This window comes from Rhincodon typus, chromosome 10 (assembly GCF_021869965.1).
Source record: "Rhincodon typus isolate 14 chromosome 10, sRhiTyp1.1, whole genome shotgun sequence".
NCBI classification, from domain to species: Eukaryota; Metazoa; Chordata; class Chondrichthyes; order Orectolobiformes; family Rhincodontidae; genus Rhincodon; species Rhincodon typus.
In genome coordinates, this window is record NC_063341.1 from 21,732,341 (window position 1) to 21,756,039 (window position 23,699).

Consider the following 23,699-nt stretch of genomic DNA (forward strand, 5'->3'; position numbering starts at 1 on the left):
TTCTTTTTAGTTTCAGTTTTGAGGGAGTTTCTAGATGAAGATGGATGTATAAAGCAGTGCTCCCAAGAAAGGGAGAAGATAGTAAAAAATAGATTATCTTGGAGTAAGGAGTCTAATTGCAGTACCAGACCAGAAGTGTTTGGATAAAATTCTGAAGAACTTGTTTAAAGCTGAGACAGTTTAAAACTCTGCTGTGTGACAGCCCCAGGAAAAGGTTACTGATTTTCCAGACTGGGAGTTGAAGTCAGAATTTACATATTCAGACGTGACAAAAAAAATATCATTTTATGGTGTACTGTACAAAGGTGTTTTTGGGCACCGTAAAAGATTTTTTTTTATAAAGTATTAACAAGAATAAATATTACCTTACTTTTAAAAATCTTTCATGTTTATATTATAAGTAACTAGTCTAGTTTATTCTATTTTATCTTAATTTATTTATTTTAATAATTTTCTGTTTATTTTAAAATTAAAATCAGCAACATTACATTCTTATGCTTCAGTGAGAAACTATCTTTCAAAAACAAAACAAAACACAATGCTATCCTTAGAAATACTGTATGGGGTCAGTTAGCTCAGTTGGCAGGATGATTAGTTTGCAATGCAGAATGAGGTCAACAGTACGGGTTCAATTCCCACATTAGCTAACGCTACCAAAGGTCCCACCTTCTCAACCTGAGGTGTGGTGACCCTGCAGTTAAACTCACCACCATAGAGTCATAGAGAATGGAAACATAGTCTTCAGTCCAACTCATCCACATTGAGCAGACATCCCAATCTGACCTAGTCCCATTTGCTAGCATTTGGCCCATATCCCTCTAAACCCTTCCTAATCATATACCCATCCAAATGCCTTTTAAATGTTGTAATTATACCCACCTCCACCACTTCATCCGGCAGCTCATTCCATACACATGCCACTCTCTGCTTGAAAAAGTTACCCATTCAGTGTTTTTCAAGTCTTTCCCCTCAACCAGTCATCCCTCTCTAATGACAGTCCTTATGGTCCTCTGGGACTAGAGTTTTATTTTTTTTAAATATTGTGTGAAGTGAACACATGGTAAGTAGGATTCCACATTTATACCAATGTCTGCAGTGAACAGTGCGGGTTATATAAAATATAAAGCTCAGAAACTGGACTCTCAGCCCATCTATTCTGATTGATTTCCACCTATGTCTATAGATCAGCTAGAGGATCATTAAACTGGATCAGTAGAGGTGAAATGACATACCTTTACTCACATTGTACTGCCTTATAAAAAGGTCTTTCATTCTCAAGTGTGGGATTGGCAGGCTAGGCTATCATTTATTGCACATCCTTAATTACTCTGTTCGGGTGGCAATTTTAGTGAGCTGCTAAGAATCAGCTAAGATACATGTAGACCGTACCGGGTAAAGACATTAAACTTCCTTCTCTAAAGATCTTAATAGGCCATGTCTGTTTTTAAAACAGCACAGCACTCACCCCTGGTTCTGGCTTAATGCAGGGCAACGTGCTGAGCTCTCCATCTTTGTCCAGCATAACAAAGGTCAGAAAGGCGCTATTGATGTGTGTTTTCCGTTCCCAGTCTTCCTGATGATAGGCTTCTGCACAGACACCAACTTCAAAGCTGAAAAAGACCAGTGATTTAGAAAGTATCCTTAGTAAAGAGGATCTTTACTGACTTTATTATAATTTAAAATTTAAAAACACACATGCTCACAGTTACGTATAATGATGACCACTCAATATTATGCCAGGCAGCAAAGTGGGATTATGCTTCAAATCCTCCTAATGGTTCAATGTTTACTTCAGTTGGAAGTTTAAATTCTCAAATCTTCTAATTTAATAACAAATCACTAGAGTTGACTCTTCTTCACCTCCTCCATAAATGTTTAGCCTTGTTACTTGAACACAGTTTGTTACAGAAGCAATACCATTATTCTCTTCATGACTCGAACAGCCGCTGCAACATTTTCATTTCCATTGTCCACCTCTTAAGGCATTAATGTTATAATGCAATTCCAACAATCTCTGTACATCACACAAGTTGTTCTTCAAAAGCCAATTCAGATCAAGTATTAACAGATAGCAATGACTTAATCTTTGGTATTAATACCTTTGCTAGCCACTGTAACTTCCCCATCTAATACCCTGGCTGTCATCAGCTACTGCAGTGCAAACCAAACCTCAAGCCAGAACCTTCATAGTCTGGATATTGACAATTAACCACTGAACCAATAAGAAGGCTAGATTTCTTTTAAGCAATAATGTTTTCCGTAAATGATTAGTGAGCTTAAAGCATAACACTTTTAATGTGATAAAACATTTGCTGATTAAGCCAAAGACACTTTTTATCCATCTTTCCACATAATATTACACCATGCAATTAAACTTTATAATGTGTACAGCCCTTGTTAAGTATGACTCTGTAAAGAATACAAGATAAGTTCACATAAAGCTGTGTTGTGCTACATTTTATCAGCTCTGTCCTTGAACAGAGGTTTTTTTGGCCACTTTCCTGGTAATTTTTTCTATTTTGGAAGCAACGGAGAGACTGGATCGAAAGTAGGTTTTATCACCCAGGAAAACTGAAACAAACTTCATTAAATTTTGCAGCAAAAAACATTCTCTGGCCATCAGTATTCAGGGGCTTCTTTGCACTTAAACCAATCATGCCATCCAGTTTCCTCTTATTAGAATATACTGCAAGCATAGCCATTGAGAGCAGCCCAGGCAGTACGTTGATAATGTCCCGTCTCTTTATCAACACAAAGCTAAGTTACACAAATTCCATTTATATTGCTCCTTTATCGTAGTAAGAGACACCAAGGCACTTCACAGAAGTGAAAATAAATGTTTCACACGTACACTGCAAATGTCCAACTCGACCTCATTACCAGCTCTGTCAACCCCTCCATTCTTCAATTCTCCAAATTTCCAATTTGTCACAAGAGTGGTTCAATATTCTGTACTGGACAAGCAGCAACTTTCTCCAGCTAAATAAATATCAGGAAGAACCAATGATATTATCTTCGGTCCCCAACACAAAACCTGCTTCCTAGCTATGGGCTCCATTCCTCAACTTGACAATAATCTGAGACTGAATCATACCATCTGCAACTGTGGTGTCATACACCACACCAAGGTGGCCTTCTGATCAGTCACACCATCAGGCTCACCCATTTCCATCTCTACAACACTGGCTGATTTCACCTTGTTTTAGCTCATCTGCAAAGAAACTCTTTTGCTGTCTCCAGTCTTGACTAGTCCAATGCTCGTTGGGCTAGTCTCTCACATGCCACTCTCTGTAAATTTGAACTGATCGAAAGTCTTGATGTCTGTTTACTAATTCATACCTAGTTCTATTCAACCCTAACTGGTGTGCTCTCTGATCTTCACAGGGTATTGGTGCCGCAATGCCCCGATTTTAAAATTCTCATCCTCATTTCCAAATGCCTTCACAGTCCCACCCATTCTTATCTCCTTAACTTCTCTCTGTCTTCATATACTAGATTCCCCTTACACTAATCTTTACTATTCACTTCAACTACTTCTAGTTTTAGCAAGTTCCACATTCTAATCACTCTTTCAGTAATACAAGTTTCTTCTATCATATATTTACGGCCCCTAGTCCTGTCAGTTGTATGTAATTGCAGCATTGTGGTTGTATTCAGGTAGTGGGCATTAACTGAGGATTCAATTGTGCTCCTAAATATTGAAGCAGATTGGAACTGTAACCTTTAGGATTGGAGGTGCATATTTAATAAGGCTACCTCTGCAAGTAAAAGCTTATAAAGTGTGTCAAGACCAGGATCCAGTTCTGAACTTCACCGCCTGGCTATCTGAAATGGAACAATTCTAGTAACTCCTGCAAGTTGAAGTATCTTCCCCTTCTCCACTCTATCAAAGCCTTAGGACCACATCTGGAGTAGCATGCACAAAACTGGTCACCTTATTTAAAGAAGGATGTAAACGCGTTGTAGCCAGTTCAGAGAAGGTTTACCAGGCTGATATCTGAAATAGGCCTGCTGTCTTATGGGGAAAGGTTGGACAGGCTAGGCGAAGGTGATTTTATTCAAACATGCAAGATCCTGAGGAAACTTGACAGGATTAATGTGGAAAGGATGTTTCCTCATGTGACAGAATCTAGAACTGAGGATCACGGTTTAAAAATAAGGGGTCAAGAATTTAAGACAGAGTTAAGGAGATTTTCTTTCCTGAGTGTCATGAGTCTTTGGAAATCTCTTTCTCTAACAGTGACGGAAGCAGTCCTCAAACATTTTTAAGGCAAATACTCTTGATAAGCAAGGGGATGAACCATTACCAGGTGTGGGTGGGAGTGTGGAGTAATCATACAGCCATAATCTTATTGAATTGTGGAGCAGGCTTGAGCTATTGAGTGGCCCACTGCTGCAAACTAATTTGTATGTTCATGTGTTCAGTCCCTTTGTCCAAGTCATTCATATAAATTGTAAAGAAAAAGTTGACGAACCAGAACAGATCCCTGTGACATGACTTGTCACATCTTACCAATGAGAAAATGACCCATTTATGCCTCCTCTCTGTTTTCTGTTAGCTAGCCAATCTCAAGTCCATGCCGATAAGTTACCCATTTATCCATGAGCTTTTATTTTCCACAATAACCTTTTGTGTAGCACCTATCATCAAATGTCTTCTGCAAATGGAATGCCACCATTTAAGAAAGGAAGAATAGGGAGCGTGCAGAATTACAGATCTCTTAGTTTGACATCAGTTTTAGCAAAAATGTTAGAATCTATAATCAAAATTTTAATACTGGACGTTTGGAAAAGGTCAGTAAAATTGGGCACAATTAACATGGATTTGAGAACTGGAAGTCACGTTTGACAAGCATGTTGGAGTTTTCTGAGGATATTACTCTGCGCATCGATGAAGGACAACCAGTGAATGTGGCGCATTTGAATTTTTGGAAGGCTTGTGATAAGGTCTCACCTAGGAAGCTAACAATGAAATGAAATTGCATGCAACTCAGGTAATTTACTAGTATGAATTGAGAATTGGTTAACAGAGACAGGCAAAAAATAGGAATAAACAAAATCATTCTCAGGATGGCAGGCTGTTACTATTGCAGGCCCACAGTGCTTGGTCCTCAGCTGTTCACAATCTAAAGTGCTGGACAATGAAGAGCTTCCCTGTGAGACTACAGACAGAATCCACTCTGAACTTGTATCTATGAACAGATCAATTCTAAAATGCACACAGTTCACACTTGTTTCACAACAGGTGCCTGAGGAAGCCAAGATAACAAGTTATGGTCTCACCTTGTTTTAAATGCGTTGTTAACTATTGCCTTTAAATTTATGCGATCCCCAACCTGTGAGGGTCCTCTGAAGTGGAACATGTCAATGGTCTTCAGCACTGGATGCCCTTTGCAAAAGCGGCTACAGCGAGAGTAAAGTTGAAATAAAAACTAAACCAGGGTTTAATTTAATGGGTAAAAATGGACTGTAAGATCAATAAAATATATGGAATGTAATAACTCTGCTATATACACACACATCTCTTTCAAAAAGATCCAGCCAAACAGTACTAAAATTTTACTTAAACAGGGGAGTATACAGTTTCCCAGAGGAATATATTAGACCAAGCAGAATTTAGTTGCCAAATCTGCCATTTTCATGTTGGGCTGTTCTCAGCTAGTACACAACATCCTACATTCATTGGTCTCAGGCAGCTCGCTATGAACTCCAGGTTAAATCTCTGTCCCTTTGCAAACCTCTCCAAAATAGTGCACAAAATTCCAAGCAAATTCATCAACTTAATAGTTAGTTGGTTTGACTTAGTATAGGAACACATGGCTTAGTTAAATTTAAAACTACAAAATCAAAAAGTTGTGGTTAGTTCTCACTAGACAAGCAGATACAAGAAATTCATTTTAATCAGCATTTTCCACAGTATCAGAGAAAACTCCAGGCAAGGTAAGATTGCAGGTTTGAATCCTGGGTGTGTGGAGTTAGCGGATCCCAGGCAGTACAGCAAATGACGTTCTTATCACATATTAACACCGGGGCGGCACGGCGGCTCAGTGGTCAGCACTACAGCCTCACAGCACCGCAGCTTCACAGCACCAGGGACCCGGGTTCGATTCCAGCCTCGGGCAACTATCTGTGCGGAGTCTGCACATTCTCCCCATGTCTGTGTGGGTTTCCTCCGGGTGCTCCAGTTTCCTCCCACAGTCCAAAGATGTGCAGGCTAGGTGGATTCGTCATGCTAAATTGCCCATAGTGTTCAGGGGTGTGTGGGTTATAGGGGGATGGGTCTGGGTGGGATGCTCCAAGGGTCGGTGTGGACTTGTTGGGCCGAAGGGCCTGTTTCCACACTGTAGGGATTCTATGATTCTATGAACATCACGGAGTTTGGCAGATAGAAGAAACAATTTGTTATAACCTCCATGGAGATGTTTAAATTTTTAAAAGAGCAATTTAGACTACTTGTTATTAGCTGAAAGAATTACACAAGAAGATTTCACCGTGACAGTTGCTCCCAGCTTCCAATCAATTACTTCTGAGTGAGGGAACTCCTAATCCCAGAACTGCCTTTCACATCAGGGCAATGTTGCAGGTTTCTTTCCTCTATCTCAAAATTAGATGAATGTTCGAGCCTCCTTTAACAACTCACAAACTGAGTCTTCAATCTGAACACTATCTGTGTACTGCCTGGTGAACGGTAGAATCAGCATTTTCTTTAGTTGATTTTATTTCTTGCTGTCTATCTCTCCATTAGCTACACAATATGCAAGACAAAGCAGCAACTCTTGTGGTATGAGAGATAGTAAGAATTGTAGATGCTGGAGAATCTGAGATAACAAGGTGTAGAGCTGGATGAACACAGCAGGCCAAGCAGCATCAGAGGAGCAGGAAGGCTGACGTTTCGGGCCTAGACCCTTCTTCAGAAATGGGGGAGGGGAAGGGGGTTCTGAAATAAATAGGGAGAGAGGGGGAGGCAGATAGAAGATGGATAAAGGAGAAGATAGGTGGAGAGGAGACAGACAGATCAAAGAGGCAGGGATGGAGCCAGTAAAGGTGAGTGTAGGTGGGGAGTTAGGGAGGGGATAGGTCAGTCCAGGGAGGACGGACAGGGGCGGGATGAGGCTAGTGGGTAGGAGATGGGGGTAGGGCTTGAGGTGGGGGGAGGGGATAGGTGGGAGGAAGGACAGGTTATGGAGGCGGGGACAAGCTGGGCTGGTTTTGGGATGCAGTTGGGGGAGGGGAGATTTTGAAGCTTGTGAAGTCCACATTGATACCATTGGGCTGCAGGGTTCCCAAGCGAAATATGAGGTGCTGTTCCTGCAACCTTCGGGTGGCATCATTGTGGCACTGCAGGAGGCCCAGGATGGACATGTCGTCTAAGGAATGGGAGGGGGAGTTGAAATGGTTTGTGACTGGGAGGTGCAGTTGTTTAGTGCAAACCGAGCGTAGGTGTTCTGCAAAGCGGTCCCCAAGCCTCCGCTTGGTTTCCCCTGATGTAGAGGAGGCCATAATGGGAAGAACGGATACAGTATACCACATTAGCAGATGTGCAGGTGAACGTCTGATTGATGTGGAAGGTCTGCTTGGGGCCTGGGATGGGGGTGAGGGGGGAGGTGTAGGGGCAGGTGTAGCACTTCCTGCGGTTGCAGGGAAAAGTGCCGGATGTGGTGGGGCTGGAGGGGAGTGTGGAGCGGACAAGGGAGTCACGGAGACAGTGGTCCCTCCGGAAAGCAGATAAGGGTGGGGAGGGAAAAATGTCTATGGTGGTGGGGTCGGATTGCAGATGGCGGAAGTGTCGAGGATGATGAGTTGGATCCGGAGGTTGGTGGGGTGGTACGTGAGGACAAGGGGGATTCTGTTTTGGTTGTTTTTGCGGGGAGGGGGTGTGAGGGATGAGTTGCGGGAAATGCAGGAGACACGTTCGAGGGCGTTCTCAACCACTGAGGGGGGTGAATTTGCGGTCCTTGAAAAACGAGGACATCTGAGATGTTCAGGAGTGGAATGCCTCATCCTGGGAGCAGATGCAGCAGAGGCGAAGGAATTGGGAATAGGGGATGGCATTTTTGCAGGAAGGTGGGTGGGAGGAGGTGTATTCTAGGTAGCTGTGGGAGTTGGTGGGCTTGAAATGGATATCGGTTTCCAGGTGGTTGTCAGAGATGGAAACAGAGAGGTCCAGGAAGGAGAGAGAGGTATTAGAGATGGTCCAGGTGAACTTAAGGTTGGGGTGGAAGGTGTTGGTGAAGTGGATGAACTGTTCGAGCTCCTCGTGGGAGCACGAGGCGGTGCCGATACAGTCATCGATGTAATGGAGGAAGAGGTCGGGTTTAGGGCCAGTGTAGCTACGGAAGAGAGATTGTTCCACGTAACCTACAAAGTTTTTTAGGGCAGTCAGGTTTGTGGATTTTGGGAAGGATATAGAAGCGGACGGTGCGGGGTTGGGGAACAATGAGGTTGGAGGCTGTGGGTGGGAGGTCACCTGAAGTGATGAGGTTGTGGATGGTTTGGGAGACAACGTTTTGGTGGTCGGTTTTTTTTTAGCTGGGCTTCCAGAGAAGCCTGTAGCCTAATCTCAAAATGAACTTGATCTCTCTTTCTCATCATCTTCTCAGAATCACAGAATTGTTATGGTACAGAAGGATTCTCAGCTAATTATGTCTACACCAGCTCTTTGACAAATTGGCTTAATGCCAATTGCCTGTCTTTTCTCCTGTAACCACACGTATTGGACGATTATTTAAATAGAAATAATGTCCTCTTGAATACCTCAATTGAACTTGTCTTCATCACATGTTTCGGGCAATGCATTCCAAACACAAATCACTCGCTATGTGATAAGGGTTTTTCTTGCATTCATTCTTTCTTTGTAAAATACTCTAAAATGGTGTTCTCTGGTTCTTGAAACTTCTACAAGTGAGAACATTTCCTCCTTCTCCGCTCTATCCAGATCCTTACAATTTTGAAAACTTCTATCAAACCTTCCTTCAGCCTCCTCTCCAAGAAAACAGTCCCAAGTTCTCCATTCATGCTCATAACTACAGTTTCTCATCCCTGGAAATACGATTAGCTTTTCTGCATGTTCTCCATTCATAACCTTCCAAAAGCATGGCACCTACAGCTGTACATATTACTCCAGCTAAGATCCAACCAGTGTCTAAATAAGTTCATCCCAACCACTTTGCTCTTGTACTCAATACCCATATTAACGGAGCCCTGAATGCTATAACATTTTTCAAAAGAAAAACTTTTTCTACCTGTCCTGCTTCCATTAACAAATGATGCACATACACATACAGGTCTCTCTGCAGCTGTATGCACTTTAGAATAGCACCATTTCTTTTAAGAGACTGTGTAACAGAGACCAATTTGGCTGGCAAAGATGGCCACTGTCTGCTGAATGCAGGCAGATGGCACTACTAACATCTATGTATGCAGTTTTTGTTCAGGCTGTGATACAATAATATGGTTGTGGTGGTCGTACAGCACTGATTGCAACAGGATGTCGCTAGTCATGATAATTATTTTGAGAACTATATTGCAAGTGCTAACGTTCTGGCAGACATCTTCAAATATTTTGATCATGTTTTCCGGGTGAAATACACATAAGGAATCTTTGCTAATCATGCTTAAAGCCACCATGCACTTTGTCAATATAAAATGTAGCTATTTCACTTGACCACTTTGCACATGCATGCACTTCACTCCACCTACAGGTGACATTTATACAATTCACAGCCTTATTTTATGCTGTCTCTCCAAGTATTTTGCACCAAAACATATTACCTCACACTTCTCTGTAGTGAATTTCATCTGCAACCTATTCACTCACTTTGCTAACATAATAATATCTTTTTGAAGTTCTACACTGCCCTCTTCAGAGCTTCAATTCTCTTCAGTCCTGTGTTGTCTGTAAACTTTAAAACTGTCCCCCATGCATAAGGCTTTAGATCACTTAACACAAAAAGCAAGGATTCTAACACTGATTCTTAGGAACTCCACTTCAAAACTTCATCAGCCCGAAAAGTGCCCATAACCATTACATAACCGTCAGTTGATTTTGGCTCTACTTTGTCACTGACTCTTCTTTATCCCCATGAGCTATCACTTTCCTCACAGTTCTGCTGTGTGGCAGTGCATCAAACAGCTTTTGGAAATCCACGCATATCACATTGACAGCCTTGCCCTTACCAACGCTCTGTTACCTCTTCAAAAAAAATTCCAGCAAGTTAGTTGGACATAATTTTTCTCTTAAATCCATGCTGACTCTTCCAAACCAGCCAAAACTTTTCCATGAGGCTATTGATTCTATACCAAAATTTGTTTTTAGAAAGTTCTCCACACTGAAGTTGAACTGATTAAGATGTCTTTACAAGTTTGTTTTTAGCAAGGACGTATTGTCTGTAGTTCTCCAATCCTCCAGCTCAACCCCTGCATCTGGGGAAAATTGAAAGATAATTGGCAGCAGATTTACAATTGCCACTCTCATTTCCTTCAATACTTATCTAGTCCTGGTATCTTATCTACTGTAAACACCAACAGCTTATCCAACTTTGACAAGGTGCCGCCCAAAAGGCTACTGCATAAGATAAGGATGCATGGCATTAAGGGTAAAGTATTAGCATGGATAGAGGATTGGTTGACTAACAGGAAGCAAAGACTGGGGATAAATGAGTGCTATTCTAGCTGGCAGTCAGTGACTAGTGGTGTGCCTCAGGGATCGGTGTTGGGACCGCAATTATTTACAATTTATATAGATGATTTGGAGTTGGGGACCACGTGTAGGGTGTCAAAGTTTGCAGATGACACTAAGATGAGAGGCAAAGCAAAGTGTGCAGAGGACTGTGAAACTTTGCAGAGGAACATAGATACATTGAGTGAGTGGGCAAAGGTCTGGCAGATGGAATACAATGTAAATAAATGTGAAGTCATACATTTTGGTAGGAGTAATAGTAAAAAGGATTATTACTTGAATGGTAAAAAGTTGCAGCATGCTGCTATGCAGAGGGACCTGGGTGTCCTTGTGCATGAATCACAGCAGGTAGGTCTGCAGGTACAACAAGTAATTAGGAAGGCAAATGGAATTTTGTCCTTCATTGCTAAAGGGATTGAAATAAAAAGCAGAGAGGTTATGTTGCAGCTGTACAAGGTGCTGGTGAGGCCACACCTTGAGTACTGTGTGCAGTTTTGGTCTCCTTACTTGAGAAAGGATGTATTGGCACTGGAGGGGGTGCAAAGGAGGTTCACTAGGTTGATTCCGGAGTTGAGGGGGTTGGTTTATGAGGAGAGACTGAGTAGATTGGGATTATATTCATTGGAATTCAGAAGATTGAGGGGGAATCTTATAGAAACATATAAAATTATGAAGGGAATAGATAAGATAGAAGTAGAGAGGATGTTTCCTCTGGCAGGTGAAGCTAGGACAAGAGGGCATAGCCTCAAGATTAGAGGGAGCAGATTTAGGACTGAACTGAGAAGGAATTTCTTCACTCAGAGGGTTGTTAATCTATGGAATTCCTTGCCCAGTGAAGTAGTTGACGCTACTTCAGTAAATGTTTTTAAAAAAAGGTAGTTTTTTTTGAACAATAAAGGAATGAAGGGATAGGGTGAGAACGCGGGTAAGTGGATCTGAGTCCATGCAAGGATCAGCCATGATCTTATTGAATGGCGGCACAGGCTCGAAGGGCCAGACGGCCTACTCCTGCTCCTAGTTCTTATCTTATGTTAACATTAGCTCCTTATCAGTTTTAAATCTTTCCAATGACAGAGTTTCCTCCTTGGTCACCATGACCTGGGCAGTTTCTGCCTTGTAAACAGATGCAAATTATCTATTAACACCTCACCTGTCTCTTGCCTCCATCATAAATTTTGTTTTGGTTCCCTAAACAGCTCTACTCCTGCTTTTACCACCCTATCACACTGGCATGTATGGGAGACTTTGGGATTTCCCTTTATGTTACTTGCCAGTCTTCTTTTCGTAATCACTTTTTACATCTCTTATTTGCCTTTTCTCCTCCTTCTCAACCTTTTGGTTCTCAATTGTATTTTCTACTTGACATCTCTCATAACATACCTCTCTGTTGTTGTAATTTCTATCTCCCTTGTCATCGAGGGAGCATTTATTTGTTCCAACTATCCATTTTGAGGGCATATACCTTCACTGTGCTCAAACCACCTTCTCTTGTTCAGCTACTTTCCTGCCAACATTTGGCTCCAGTCCAACTGACTGAGCTCTGTTCTTGACTCATTGAAGTTGTCTTTCTGCCAATTGATTATCCTTGCACTGGAATGACCAATGTCATTTTTCACTGCCATCCTAAACCTTGCAATACAGTGATCACTGTCCCTTAGAATTTGCAGTGTCACTGTGTCTACTTTCTTTATGAACTAGACACACATTACTGTAGGAAATTCTACTGAACACAATCTAAGAATGCTGCTACCCTTTACAATACCACTATCCAAATCTATAATAACAGGTAATGAAAGTCCCATTATAACTCCTCTACCATGTTTTCATTTCTTGTCACTTCCTTACAGATTTGTTCCTCTACGTCCTTCCCACAAGTTGATGGTCTATAGATTACACCAAGTAATGTGATTGCACCCTTCTTGTTTCTTAGCTCTGTCCTTGAATCCTCTGAAACATCCTGTTTCTCCAGTAGTGCAATGCTCTATTTAACAAAAAGGTCACTCCTCTATTTTTTTGTTCTCTCCTATCATTGTAACACATTGTAATCAGGAATAGTGAACACCTAGAACTGCATTTCCTTGAGCCACATCTCCATTATTGCCACAACGTCACAACAGTACAAGGTGATCTGTGCCTGTATTCCGTACATTCGTTTACATGCGGTGTAATGCTAATTTAAACTTCATTACTTTCCCCCTTACGCCAACTTCATCTATTAAGTTTTAGTCCCTTCTGAACCTCCCAGCATTTCACCCACACTGGTATTACTTACTAATATTCATTACTTCCTAATCCTCTACATGGCAACAGGAGATACATTAGCTTTGTATCGGAGTAGAAATGTTAGTTTTGTTGGATTTCAACTCCCTCTCATTTTAGAACTAAAAGGTAGTTTGCAGCACCACAGTTTGCAACTTAACAGCTGTTAATACCTTTCTAGGACTTTGGAAGACGTGGGGCATAAGTTTCCCCTCCCTGAAGGAAGCAAAGGGAATGACTGGATGAGTTGACCCCGGAGAGATACTGTCCCTGTTGTCCACATCACTAATTAATTGTTGGGTAAGAAGGTCAATTGGAGACTTTCTTAACTAGGTAGAAATTAAGGCCCTAAAGTTGTCAATTATTGGTCACTTAAGAGCCTAAACCCTCCACTTAGCTGACATACTGGCAGATGGGAAAGAAAGATATGGGGCAGAATCTTCTCAGAGTGTGAACGATAGGGACTATGGTAAAGTTTGTGGGAAAATTGGATGAGACGTTTGGTGAGACTGATTGTGATGTCAGGAGCACCTTGCTCTATGGTTTATACTTTTGCTGAGCAGCAAGGCAAGTTTCTCACTAGGCAGAGAGTTGTCAGTTAAGGGGGATTATAGTCTGTTATACACCTTATTCATGCCACAATTCCTCCCACTAATATTCAGCTTCCTATCTGACCAAACATGTCAAACAAGATAGATATCAAGAAATTTCAACACTGAATCAGAGGGGGTACCTAGTGGATTCAGTTTGCCACTTCTTTGGACAGACCTCCTTGTGTGACACCACGCGCTAACATCTCAAGAAATGCTCCGTGGGCACTGGCCACACGTGCTCCATATCCACAAATATTGACATCTGACATGTGCCAATCTCTATGAATCCTCATAGTACATCTTTGATCCACATAGAGGATACTTCTGTACTTCATACTGCACCTGGGGTTGAACGAGCAAATTATTGTAATGCTGCATGTAATGAACATTGTGTGCTCAGGAACACACATCCAGCTCATGGACTGGAGCAGGCTGCATTGCCAGGCTCCTTGCTCGCTGTCATACTGCTCACTCACTCTGAGCCTATCTGGATGCTCACAGCATCCCTGTATTGCACTGACTTGCCTTGCCTTTGCGCGCTTTGCCCTTTCAACTAGAGCTACCAAGCTCATAGAACTTCTATCTTGTCTTGCTGTTTAATGCAGGCACAAAGACAGATAGCTTCTCATAGTGGTCAGCAGGCCTCGGACAATTCAAGGGGGCCTGGCAAAGTAACTCAAGGGCAGCCTCTGTTATCAATGCAGGGTTCTGGACACAGTTAATCCATGACCCGGGGTGGTCAGAGTCAGGAGCGTTTCCTCATAAGAGGTGATGAGCTGAATGTTGGGCAACCCACCACGTGTCTTAGCTCCTTCTGCCATAAAGTTGACTGCTTTCCTCCTGGAATAACAGAGAGGCAGATATTATGGAAGGTGAAAGAGGGTGGCACTGCTGTTACTGTTGGTGCAGGAGGGGGAGACGTTGGAGAGGGTGACAGTGACATCAAGTGAGAGAAAATGTTGCAGACAATAGTGAGAGTGCAGAGCATGAGCCTTTGTCGGAGGTTGGTACAGTCACAGAGACAGTGAGTGTCGTGTCTCGGAGAGAAGATGGTGGCACTTATGCTGGCAAAGTGCAGGAGGACACTGATGTTCTTGCTACAGAGAATGCACTGGCCTGGGGGGGCAATCTTGGACTGGTGTTGTGGCCTCCATTGCTGGTCTTATGGAAAGAGGACATTCCTCTTGTGCACCATCCCATCCAGGACACCGCCCACAAAGCACGATGACAATCTCCCCCTGTCTATCACAGGGAACCGTACAGGGCAGCTCCTGACTGACAATCCTTGTCTGGGTGCACAACAAGCTTTTAAAGATGGTGCAGGCGATGCCAGTCTTTGGTAAATATCCGCTGAGTGACAAATTGCTGAGAGTGGCGTGTAGTAACAAAGGGATAGAACTGAACGTGAGGGATGCCATAGGGACACAGTAGGCAGTTCATGAGGGGCATTTAGTCAAATACAACGAGAAATCTCAGTGGGCTTCATGGCGAGAATCGCTCCAAAAACTCCACACACACACCTCAGATTTAGGCAACGAGACAATGACACCACTTAATGATGAATGACCTCTCAATTAGGAAGTGAAGAATTCAGTTGTTTTATAAAAGGATTGAGAAATTCAATGCCACACATCATCTCCTCACTATTCCGGTCAAATGGAAAGGCTGAGATGGCAGTGAAAATCACCAAAGAAATCAAATAAATCCAACACAGAAACAAAGCTGCTGGAAAAGCTCAGCAGTTCTGGCAGCATCTGTGAAGGAAAAAAACAAACTCTGTTTTTTCCTTCACAGATGCTGCCAGACCTGCTGAGCTCTTCCAGCAATTTTGTTTTTGTTCCTGATTTACAGCATCCGCAGTTCTCTCGGTTTTTAAATCCAGCACAGACTTGTACAAGGCAATCGTTGAGTGGAGAAATACACCTCATGGAGGCATGGAAATCAGCTAGAGCAAAGACTAATATCACACCGTACCCAAACTGTCCTTTAATAGTTATAAAACTAATGAAGCCAGAAGAACTAACAGGCATGAGTGACAAATCCAAGTGAAATAACAGAAAACCAAATTTCACTCTGATAAAACTACCAAGACATTGCCAGAGTAGAGCATTGGAGATCCAGAGTGCACACATAAAACGTTCTCACAAAAATAAGTCCACGTGGCAACTTGGGATCTTCGAAGAGCGGCTGTCACCACAACCGTACATAGCGAATACGGATAGCCAGATACATTGCAACCGCAAACATCTACATACATCTGAGGAAGCTGCATCTTCACTTCAGACAGCAGATCAGTGAAAAATGATCTCCCCACCCGCACAGAGTACAGAACAACCACCAGCACCAGGGGCCAACTGGCCCGTGGCCACAGAAATGGATCAACAAGAACCAGTACCATGGCAAAAAAACTTGCCATGGGAATGACACACTTAGAATGAATAGACTGCAAATGCACAGCCAATGACAACATGCACCATTCAGAGGCCTGCATGATTTAAAGACTGTGCGTGAATTGCATATGCAGAGAGTGACAAACATGGAACTGACTGACGAGCATTCTTTATGACCACGTAAACTACATAACGCAACTCCAAATGATCGTGCACAGTTTTTTTTTGGGAATGGGAAAATGCAATTGTACCTTTTGTGTCGTGGATGGCCTGCCATAGTCATGTGACCTCTATCACCTATAATTATCTCCTGTATGTGCCTTTGTGTGCAGTCAGTGGGGGCCATGAAATACAAATCACTTAGAACAGAGATTTCCAGGGAATCCAGGAATGTGGAGATTAAGCCACTTGAGGCACAGCCAGCAAATAACAGACAGAAAAGGAGCAAAGAAGTCAGGCACAGGGATTATAGGGCAGGGAGGGGTCACAGAAATGAGGATGTGCAAAGTCCTGAAGGTATTTAAATGCAGGGTCATAAGGTATTAGAAATCAATAGAGGTCATGGGCAAGTATAAACTAGTGCAAGATGGAATAAGTTTAAATTTAAAGATGATGCAGAATTGGAGTTGGACAAGACAGCACTGAGATAGTTCAGAACCTGACAAAAGAATGGATGAGGATTTCAGTAGATCTCGGAATCACAGAATCCCTACAGAGCAGAAAGAGACCATTTGGCCCATCAAGTCCGCACCGACCCTCTGAACAGCATCCCACCCAGACCCAGACCCCTACTCTATCCCCATAACCACATTTCCAACGGCTAACCCACCTAACCTGCACATACCAAGACACTATGAACAATTTAGCATGGCCAATCCACATAACCCGCACATCTTTGGACTGTGGGAGGAAACCACAGCACCCAGAGGAAACACGTGTAGATACGGGAAGAATCTGCAAACCCCACAAGACAGTTGCCCGAGGGTGTAATGGAACATGGGTCCCTGGTGCTGTGAGGCAGCAGTGCTATCCACTGAGCCACCGTGCTGTCCCATGTCCTGGAATAGGAGCCAAAGGCAGAAGTGTATATTAACTAATGAAACACGTTTTCTTTCTTAAGCAGCATGTAAGTACTCATGATCACTACCACTATTTCCAGGAGTGAAAAGCAGTGCTTTGACTTCTTATATTTACAATAATTGCTTCTAACGTAAGAATATTATGTGCTGTATCGGGATTCCATTTTCAGTTTAGATTCTGCAAGTATCCTTAAAAATGGAGAGATGTCTCCATCTGGTGGACAGTATCAGTAGCACCCAATTAATTAAAAATAAAGAAAACAGCAAACATTGCAAGTCTGAAATCATCAACCTATCTAGGAGCACTTTATATTTTGGAAAACACAGCTTGTCCAGTTTCCCACAAAGTTTTCTTGGTAATATTTCATTGGTTTATTCATATTTCAAAGACTCGTGTAACATTTCCACAGACCAGTGGAAAAAAAATTATCTTTCAAAACATTTCTAGAATCACAGAATGATTAAAGCAAAGGATGCAGTCATTCAGCCCATTGTATCTGTGCTAGCTCTTCAAAGCAGCAGCTCACCGAGTGTCACTTTCCTGTCTTTTCCCATAACCCTGTACATTTCTCTTTTCAGATGATAATCCAATTTTCTCTTGAAGGAACACTAAACCAAACCAAAGAACTGCGGATGCTGTAAATCTGAAACAGTATATTAGACTGTTGCCCTGTGAGCTCATAAGATGGTGTCAGAATGGAGCTCAGATCAAGTGTTGAAGAGCTTCAGGTTAAACAGCAGGAAACTTCCTGCTGAATACCACATACCATCTTCCTTCGGCTAATGAATCAGCGTTCTATGTTGAGCAACACTTGTGGTAGAGGACATTGAAATCCTCCATCCGGAGTTCATTTTGCATTGTTGCCACCCTCCGTGCTTCCTCCAAGGTACTCGGCAAACTTGGAGTCAATGGGATTCAGTTGGGAAACTCTCCACTGAGTGGAGTCTTATCTAGCACAAAGAAAGCTGGTTGTGGAAAATGGAGGCCAATCATCTCAGTTACAGGATATCTTCATAGGAATTCCAGGGGGCAGTGTTCGAGGCACAGCCATCTTCAGTCACTTCATTAATGAGCTTCCCTCTCAAATAACATGGAAAGTGAGGATGTTCTCTGATGATTTGCACATTATTTAGTATTATTCACAATTCCTCAAATACTGAAGCAGCCCATGCCCACGTGCAGCACGATCTGGACGTCATTATGGCTCGGGATGATATGTGGCAAATAACATTCACATCGCACAAGCATCAGGCAATTAGTGCATTCAAGAAGAGAGAGTCTAACCAACTCCATTTGTGATTCAACATGACCAAAACTTAATCCATCAGCAACATGGTTTTGTGAGATGTTTGTTGCAAATAACATGCTGTGACAGTAACAAGAGTAACTCAGAGGCTGGATATGTGTGATTGCTGATTCTCTAAATATTTCCTCTAATTCAAAAAGTAAAATCAGGAATGGCACACCTAAAACAACACCTAACATAATCCTGGACAAAGCAACCCATTGATCATTACCCAATCCAACATTCACTCCCTCTGCCACTGACACAAGTTGGCTGCAATGTGTACCAACTACAAGAGGCAATGCAGCAACGTACCTTCAAAATCTATAATCTTTATCACCCAGAAGCACAAGGTAGGAGACACACTGTTTGGGATAGCAATGCAATACTGTATGAATGTGTCCTGTGGCTAGCCAAAGTCATGAGATGTCTACCATGAGATACTCATGACAGGCATCTATCTTACAGCCAGTTTCATAAAGAAACAGTATATTAGACTGTTGCCCTGTGAGCTCATAAGATGGTGTCAGAATGGAGCTCAGATCAAGTGTTGAAGAGCTTCAGGTTAAACAGCAGGAAACCTCCTGCTGAATACCACATACCATCTTCCTTCGGCTAATGAATCAGCGTTCTATGTTGAGCAACACTTGGAGGAAGCACGGAGGGTGGCAACAATGCAAAATGTACTCCGGATGGAGGATTTCAATGTCCTCTACCACAAGTGGCTCGGCAGCAGCCAAATCGATCGAGCTGATTGGGTCTTAACGAACATAACTGGGTCTGCAATAGATGGGGAGGGAACCAATAAGGGGGAAAAAAACATACTTGACCTCATCCTTACTAAAGCACCTGCTGCAGATGCATCTATCCCTGACAATATCAGTAAGAGTGACCACTGCAGAGTCCTTGTGGAGATGAAGTCCCACCTTCACATTCAGAGTACCCTCCATTGTGTTGTATCACCGTGCTAAGTGGGACAGACTTCAAAAAGATCCAGCAACTCCAGACTGGGCATCCATGAAGTGCTGTGGGTCATCAACTGCAGCAGAATTGTACTCTTGCGCAATCTACAACCTCAGACTTGGCATATCTCCCACTCACCGTGACCATCAAGTCAAGGGATCAACCCTGGTACAAATGAGAATGCAGGAGCAGCACCAGACATACCTAAAAATGAGGTGTCAACCTGGTGAAGCTACCAAACAGGACTACAGGCATGCCAAACAGCATAAGCAGCAAGTGATAGATAGAATAATTGATTCCACAACCAACGAATCAGATCTAAGATCTGCTGTCCTGCCATATCCAATTCTGAATAGTGATGGACAGTTGAACAACTTGCTAGAGGAGGCGGCTCAGTAAATATCCCCCACCCTCAATGATGGAACAGCCCAGCACATTAGTGCAAATGGTAAGGCTGAAGCATTTGCAACTATCCTTGACTAGAAGTGCCGAGTGCATGATCCATCTCAAACTCCTCCAGTGGTCCACGGCATCACAGATACCCGTTATCAACCAATTTGATTCACTCCACTTGATATCAAGAGACGGTTGGAGACTGGATATTGCAAAGGTTATGGACCCTAACAACGTCCTGGGAATTGTACTGAAGACTTGAGCTCCAAAATTTGCTGCATCCATAGACGAGCTGCTCCAGTTCAGCTACAGAACTGGCATCTTCCTGACAAGGTGGAAAATTTCAAAGGTATGCCCTGTACACAAAAAAAGGGCAAATCCAACCCAGCCAATTACAGTCCAATTAGTCTACTCTCAATGACAGTAAAGTGATGGAAGATGTCATCAACAATGCTATCAAGCAGCACCTGCTCAGTGATGCCCAGTTTGGGTTCTGTCAAGGCCACTCAGCTCCTGACCTTGGTTCAAACGTGGTCAAAAGAGTTGAATTCCAGAGGTGAAGTTGAGCGTGACAGCCCTTAACATAAGGGCTGCATTTGACGGAGTGTGGCATCAAGGGGCCCTCGCAAAACTGGAATCAATGAATCGGGAAATCTCTCCAGTGGTTGGAGTTATAACTGATACATTGGAAGATGCTGGTGGTTGTTGGAAGTCAATTATGTCAGTTCTGCAGGAGATCCTCAGGATTGTGTCCTAGGGCCCAACCATCTTCGGCTGCTTCATCAATGACCTTCCCTCCATCATAACGTCAGGAGTGGGGATGGTTGCCAATGATTGCACAGTGTTCAGCACTATTTGTAACTCCTCAGATACTGAAGCAGTCGGTGTTCAAATACAACAAGACCTGGACAATGTCTTCGCTTGGGCTGACAAGTGGTAAGTAACACTCACCACACAAATGTCAGGCTATGGACATCACCAGTAAGAGACAAATCTAACCACTGCCCGTTGACATTCAATTAGTGTTATCATCACTAAATCCCCCACTAGCAATATCCAGGGGTTACCACTGACTAGAAACTCAAATGGACTTGCGATATAAATACAGTGGCTACAAGAACAAATCACAGGCTAGGAATACTGCAGTGTTTAACACACTTCCTGACTCCCCAAAGCCTGTCCATCATCTACAAGGCACAAGTCAGGCAATAGAATACTCCCCATTTGCCTGGACGAGTGCAGCTCCAATAATACTCGGGAGGCTTGACATCACCAGAACAAAGCAGCCCGCTTGATTGGCACTACAAACATTCACTCCCTCCACTAGCGATGCTCAGTACACACTGTTGCTACTATCTACAAGATGCACTGCAAAGTTCCTAAGCCAGCACATTCCAAAGCCGTGACCACTTCCGCCTAGAAGGACAAGAGCAGCAGAAACATGGGAACATTACCACCTGAAAGCTCTCTTCCAAGCCACTCACCATCCTGGCTTGGAAATATAAAACTGTTCCTTCACTGTCACTGGGTCAAAATCCTGGAATTCCCACCTAAGGACATTATGGATCTACCTACAGCACACAGACTGCAGCTGTCCAGTTAGCCTGATGTATCTTGTGGGGAATGTTTTAGAATAGATATTAAGGCAGCTACAACTGGACACTTCAAAAAAACTCAAGGTCAATGAGAAGAGTCAGTATTGTTTTGTGACAATGAAATCATGTTTAACTAAGACTCAGTGGGCTGAATAGCCTAATCCTGCTCCTGTATCTTATGGCCCTATGGTCTTTCTGGAAAGCTAACTTGCTGAAATATGCAAGTAATTTCCTTCATAACTTTTATATATTGGAATTCTTTGAAAAAGCAATGTGTGCTATTGATAAAGGGAATCCTGTTCATTACTTACTATACTTGGGTTTCCAGAAGGCATTTGAGACGGTTCCTTGTAAAGGGTTACAGCACAAAGTAGGAGCTCTTGGTGTAGGGGAGTAACATACCAGCAGGATGTAGAAAGTGGCATCCCACAAGGATGTGTACTGGGGACCATTAACCTTTTACCCAAACCTGATGCACAGCATCCAGTCAAGAAGATAGATCACCATCACACTCCCAAGGGCAATCAGAGAATGAGAATACAGGCTGGTCATGTCAATGATGCACCCTGTGAATGAATAAAATCAAGGCAATATGAACATAGCAGAGACGGGCAAGAAAGAGATCTTGGAATATACTTTTATTTTGTTATTTCTGGGCAGACTGTAGGGGTACCATGGATGGGGAGATCACAGAGATTTGCTCCTCATATTAAATTTGGCAAGGTACATTTCGTGTTTGTTCTTCTCCCCATCAGATTTTCGGTGTTCTGCATTGCCAAGGGGATGTCTTACACTCAGGAGAAACTGATGAAAATTTAGCCCTACATGCTCTAATTTTCCGTGAGCATAGCTCAGAAAGATATCTATCTGTCTACATGTATAGAATAAATGTAGACATGGACAAGGTTGTATCTAGTACCCATTTTAACTCTTATAACACTACTGCATCTGAAAGTAGTTCCCATAATCCCATTACACATGCAAAGTTCTGGTAATTGATTATTAAAATCTAAATAATTGAAAATTGTGGCTCTAGAGGTAAAGCAGTACCAGTGATAATAAACTGTAATGAAAACCGCCAAAAAAATGAGAGATAAGCAATAGTCATCAATAAACAAAAGGGAGAAGGTAAAACAATTAAAACTGTGAGAATATTTTTGATAAACCATTTATGACATTTTGAAGAAGGGAATCTCTTATCAGAGGGTCCCATAATCAAAATTATTAGTGTAGAATTGGTGGGAAGGTGATGGAGTAAGAAAAACAATCAGCCCAACTGTTGCAGATTTCTGGTGGTGGTTAGTCACAAAGCAGTCTGGGTAAGGGTGTGCATTTGCGTGTGCGCGTGAGAGGCTGTATCCAAGGCTCCTGCTGGCCAGCTAACAACAAATGGAAGAAAGAACAGCAAATAAACACGATGGAGATCTGACCTTGCAGAGATCGTAGCAACACTTTCCATCCAAGCCATGATTTGTCCTCCAAAAGTGTTACTCTGGTGGTTTGCATGAGGTGGCAGGACAAGTTCGATGCTCTCAACTCGTGTTGTCCCTGCTGGTACAGCACTCTGGGATTCTTCAAAATTTGGTTCTGGTTTAACAAATACATTTCAAACATGAGCAACATCATAGCTTTCACCTAAAGACCAGCTCAGGACATCTTACCCTGTGTGAGCAATCACTGGAACGAACGTACAAAAGAAGGTTTGATCAAGCTAGCTTCTTATCCTGACTAAGTTACGAATTATTTTATTTTAAAAAGTTCATGTTGCAAATTCACTTCTTGTCATAAATGCTCTGAATGTAAACATACTTTGACTGGGTGTCTCCTGTGTCTCGACGCAAGGCTGACAAAAGACTTCATTCTCTATTATACATAGCCATTACAAATGTCAATTTAAATGCCCATATATTTGTATAATGCATTGAATTGAAAAAGTTGAAGAATAGGATACTTAATCACCTTCTGATGTGACAGGGCACCACAGAAAACAATAATGTAGCATCAGTGTCAATATTACTGATCTTTGTTACAAGATACTTCTTCAATGCCAACCACCCATGTAATAAGAGAATCTATTAAGGATTAAATAGTTTTGTTTCTTTCATGGAATTCTCTCTAGTGCACCATTTTAAAATTTCCAATTTTTTTTCTGCATGATGTACTGACACAGCATGAAAAAGTGTAGTCAGAGACAACAGCAATAAAACCAGTTGTCTCAGGAATTTGATCCTGGTGTGCAGAATATCCTGGAGTAAACTGAAATGAGATATCACACCATAGATTTTTATGTGCACATTAAGATTCCTAGAGCTGCTAAATCTAAACCCAAGAAAAGTTCTAAACAGAGATAGTAGGAACTGCAGATGCTGGAGAATCTGAGATAACAAGGTGTAGAGCTGGATGAACACAGCAGGCCAAGCAGCATCAGAGGAGCAGGAAGGCTGACGTTTCGGGCCTGGACCC

General features: G+C 42.4%; 1 protein-coding gene across 1 annotated transcript in view; it reads right to left on the reverse strand.

The window, feature by feature from the left end:
• Positions 1 to 23,699, reverse strand: part of acot11a (acyl-CoA thioesterase 11a) — a 48,128-nt gene that overhangs the window by 18,678 nt on the left and 5,751 nt on the right. Inside the window, exons 2-3 of the mRNA XM_048602061.1 lie at positions 22,667 to 22,823; positions 1,466 to 1,610 (exon numbers count right to left, since the gene is read on the reverse strand). Coding sequence (XP_048458018.1) covers positions 1,466 to 1,610; positions 22,667 to 22,823 — 302 coding nt within the window. The remainder of the gene's footprint in view (positions 1 to 1,465; positions 1,611 to 22,666; positions 22,824 to 23,699) is intronic.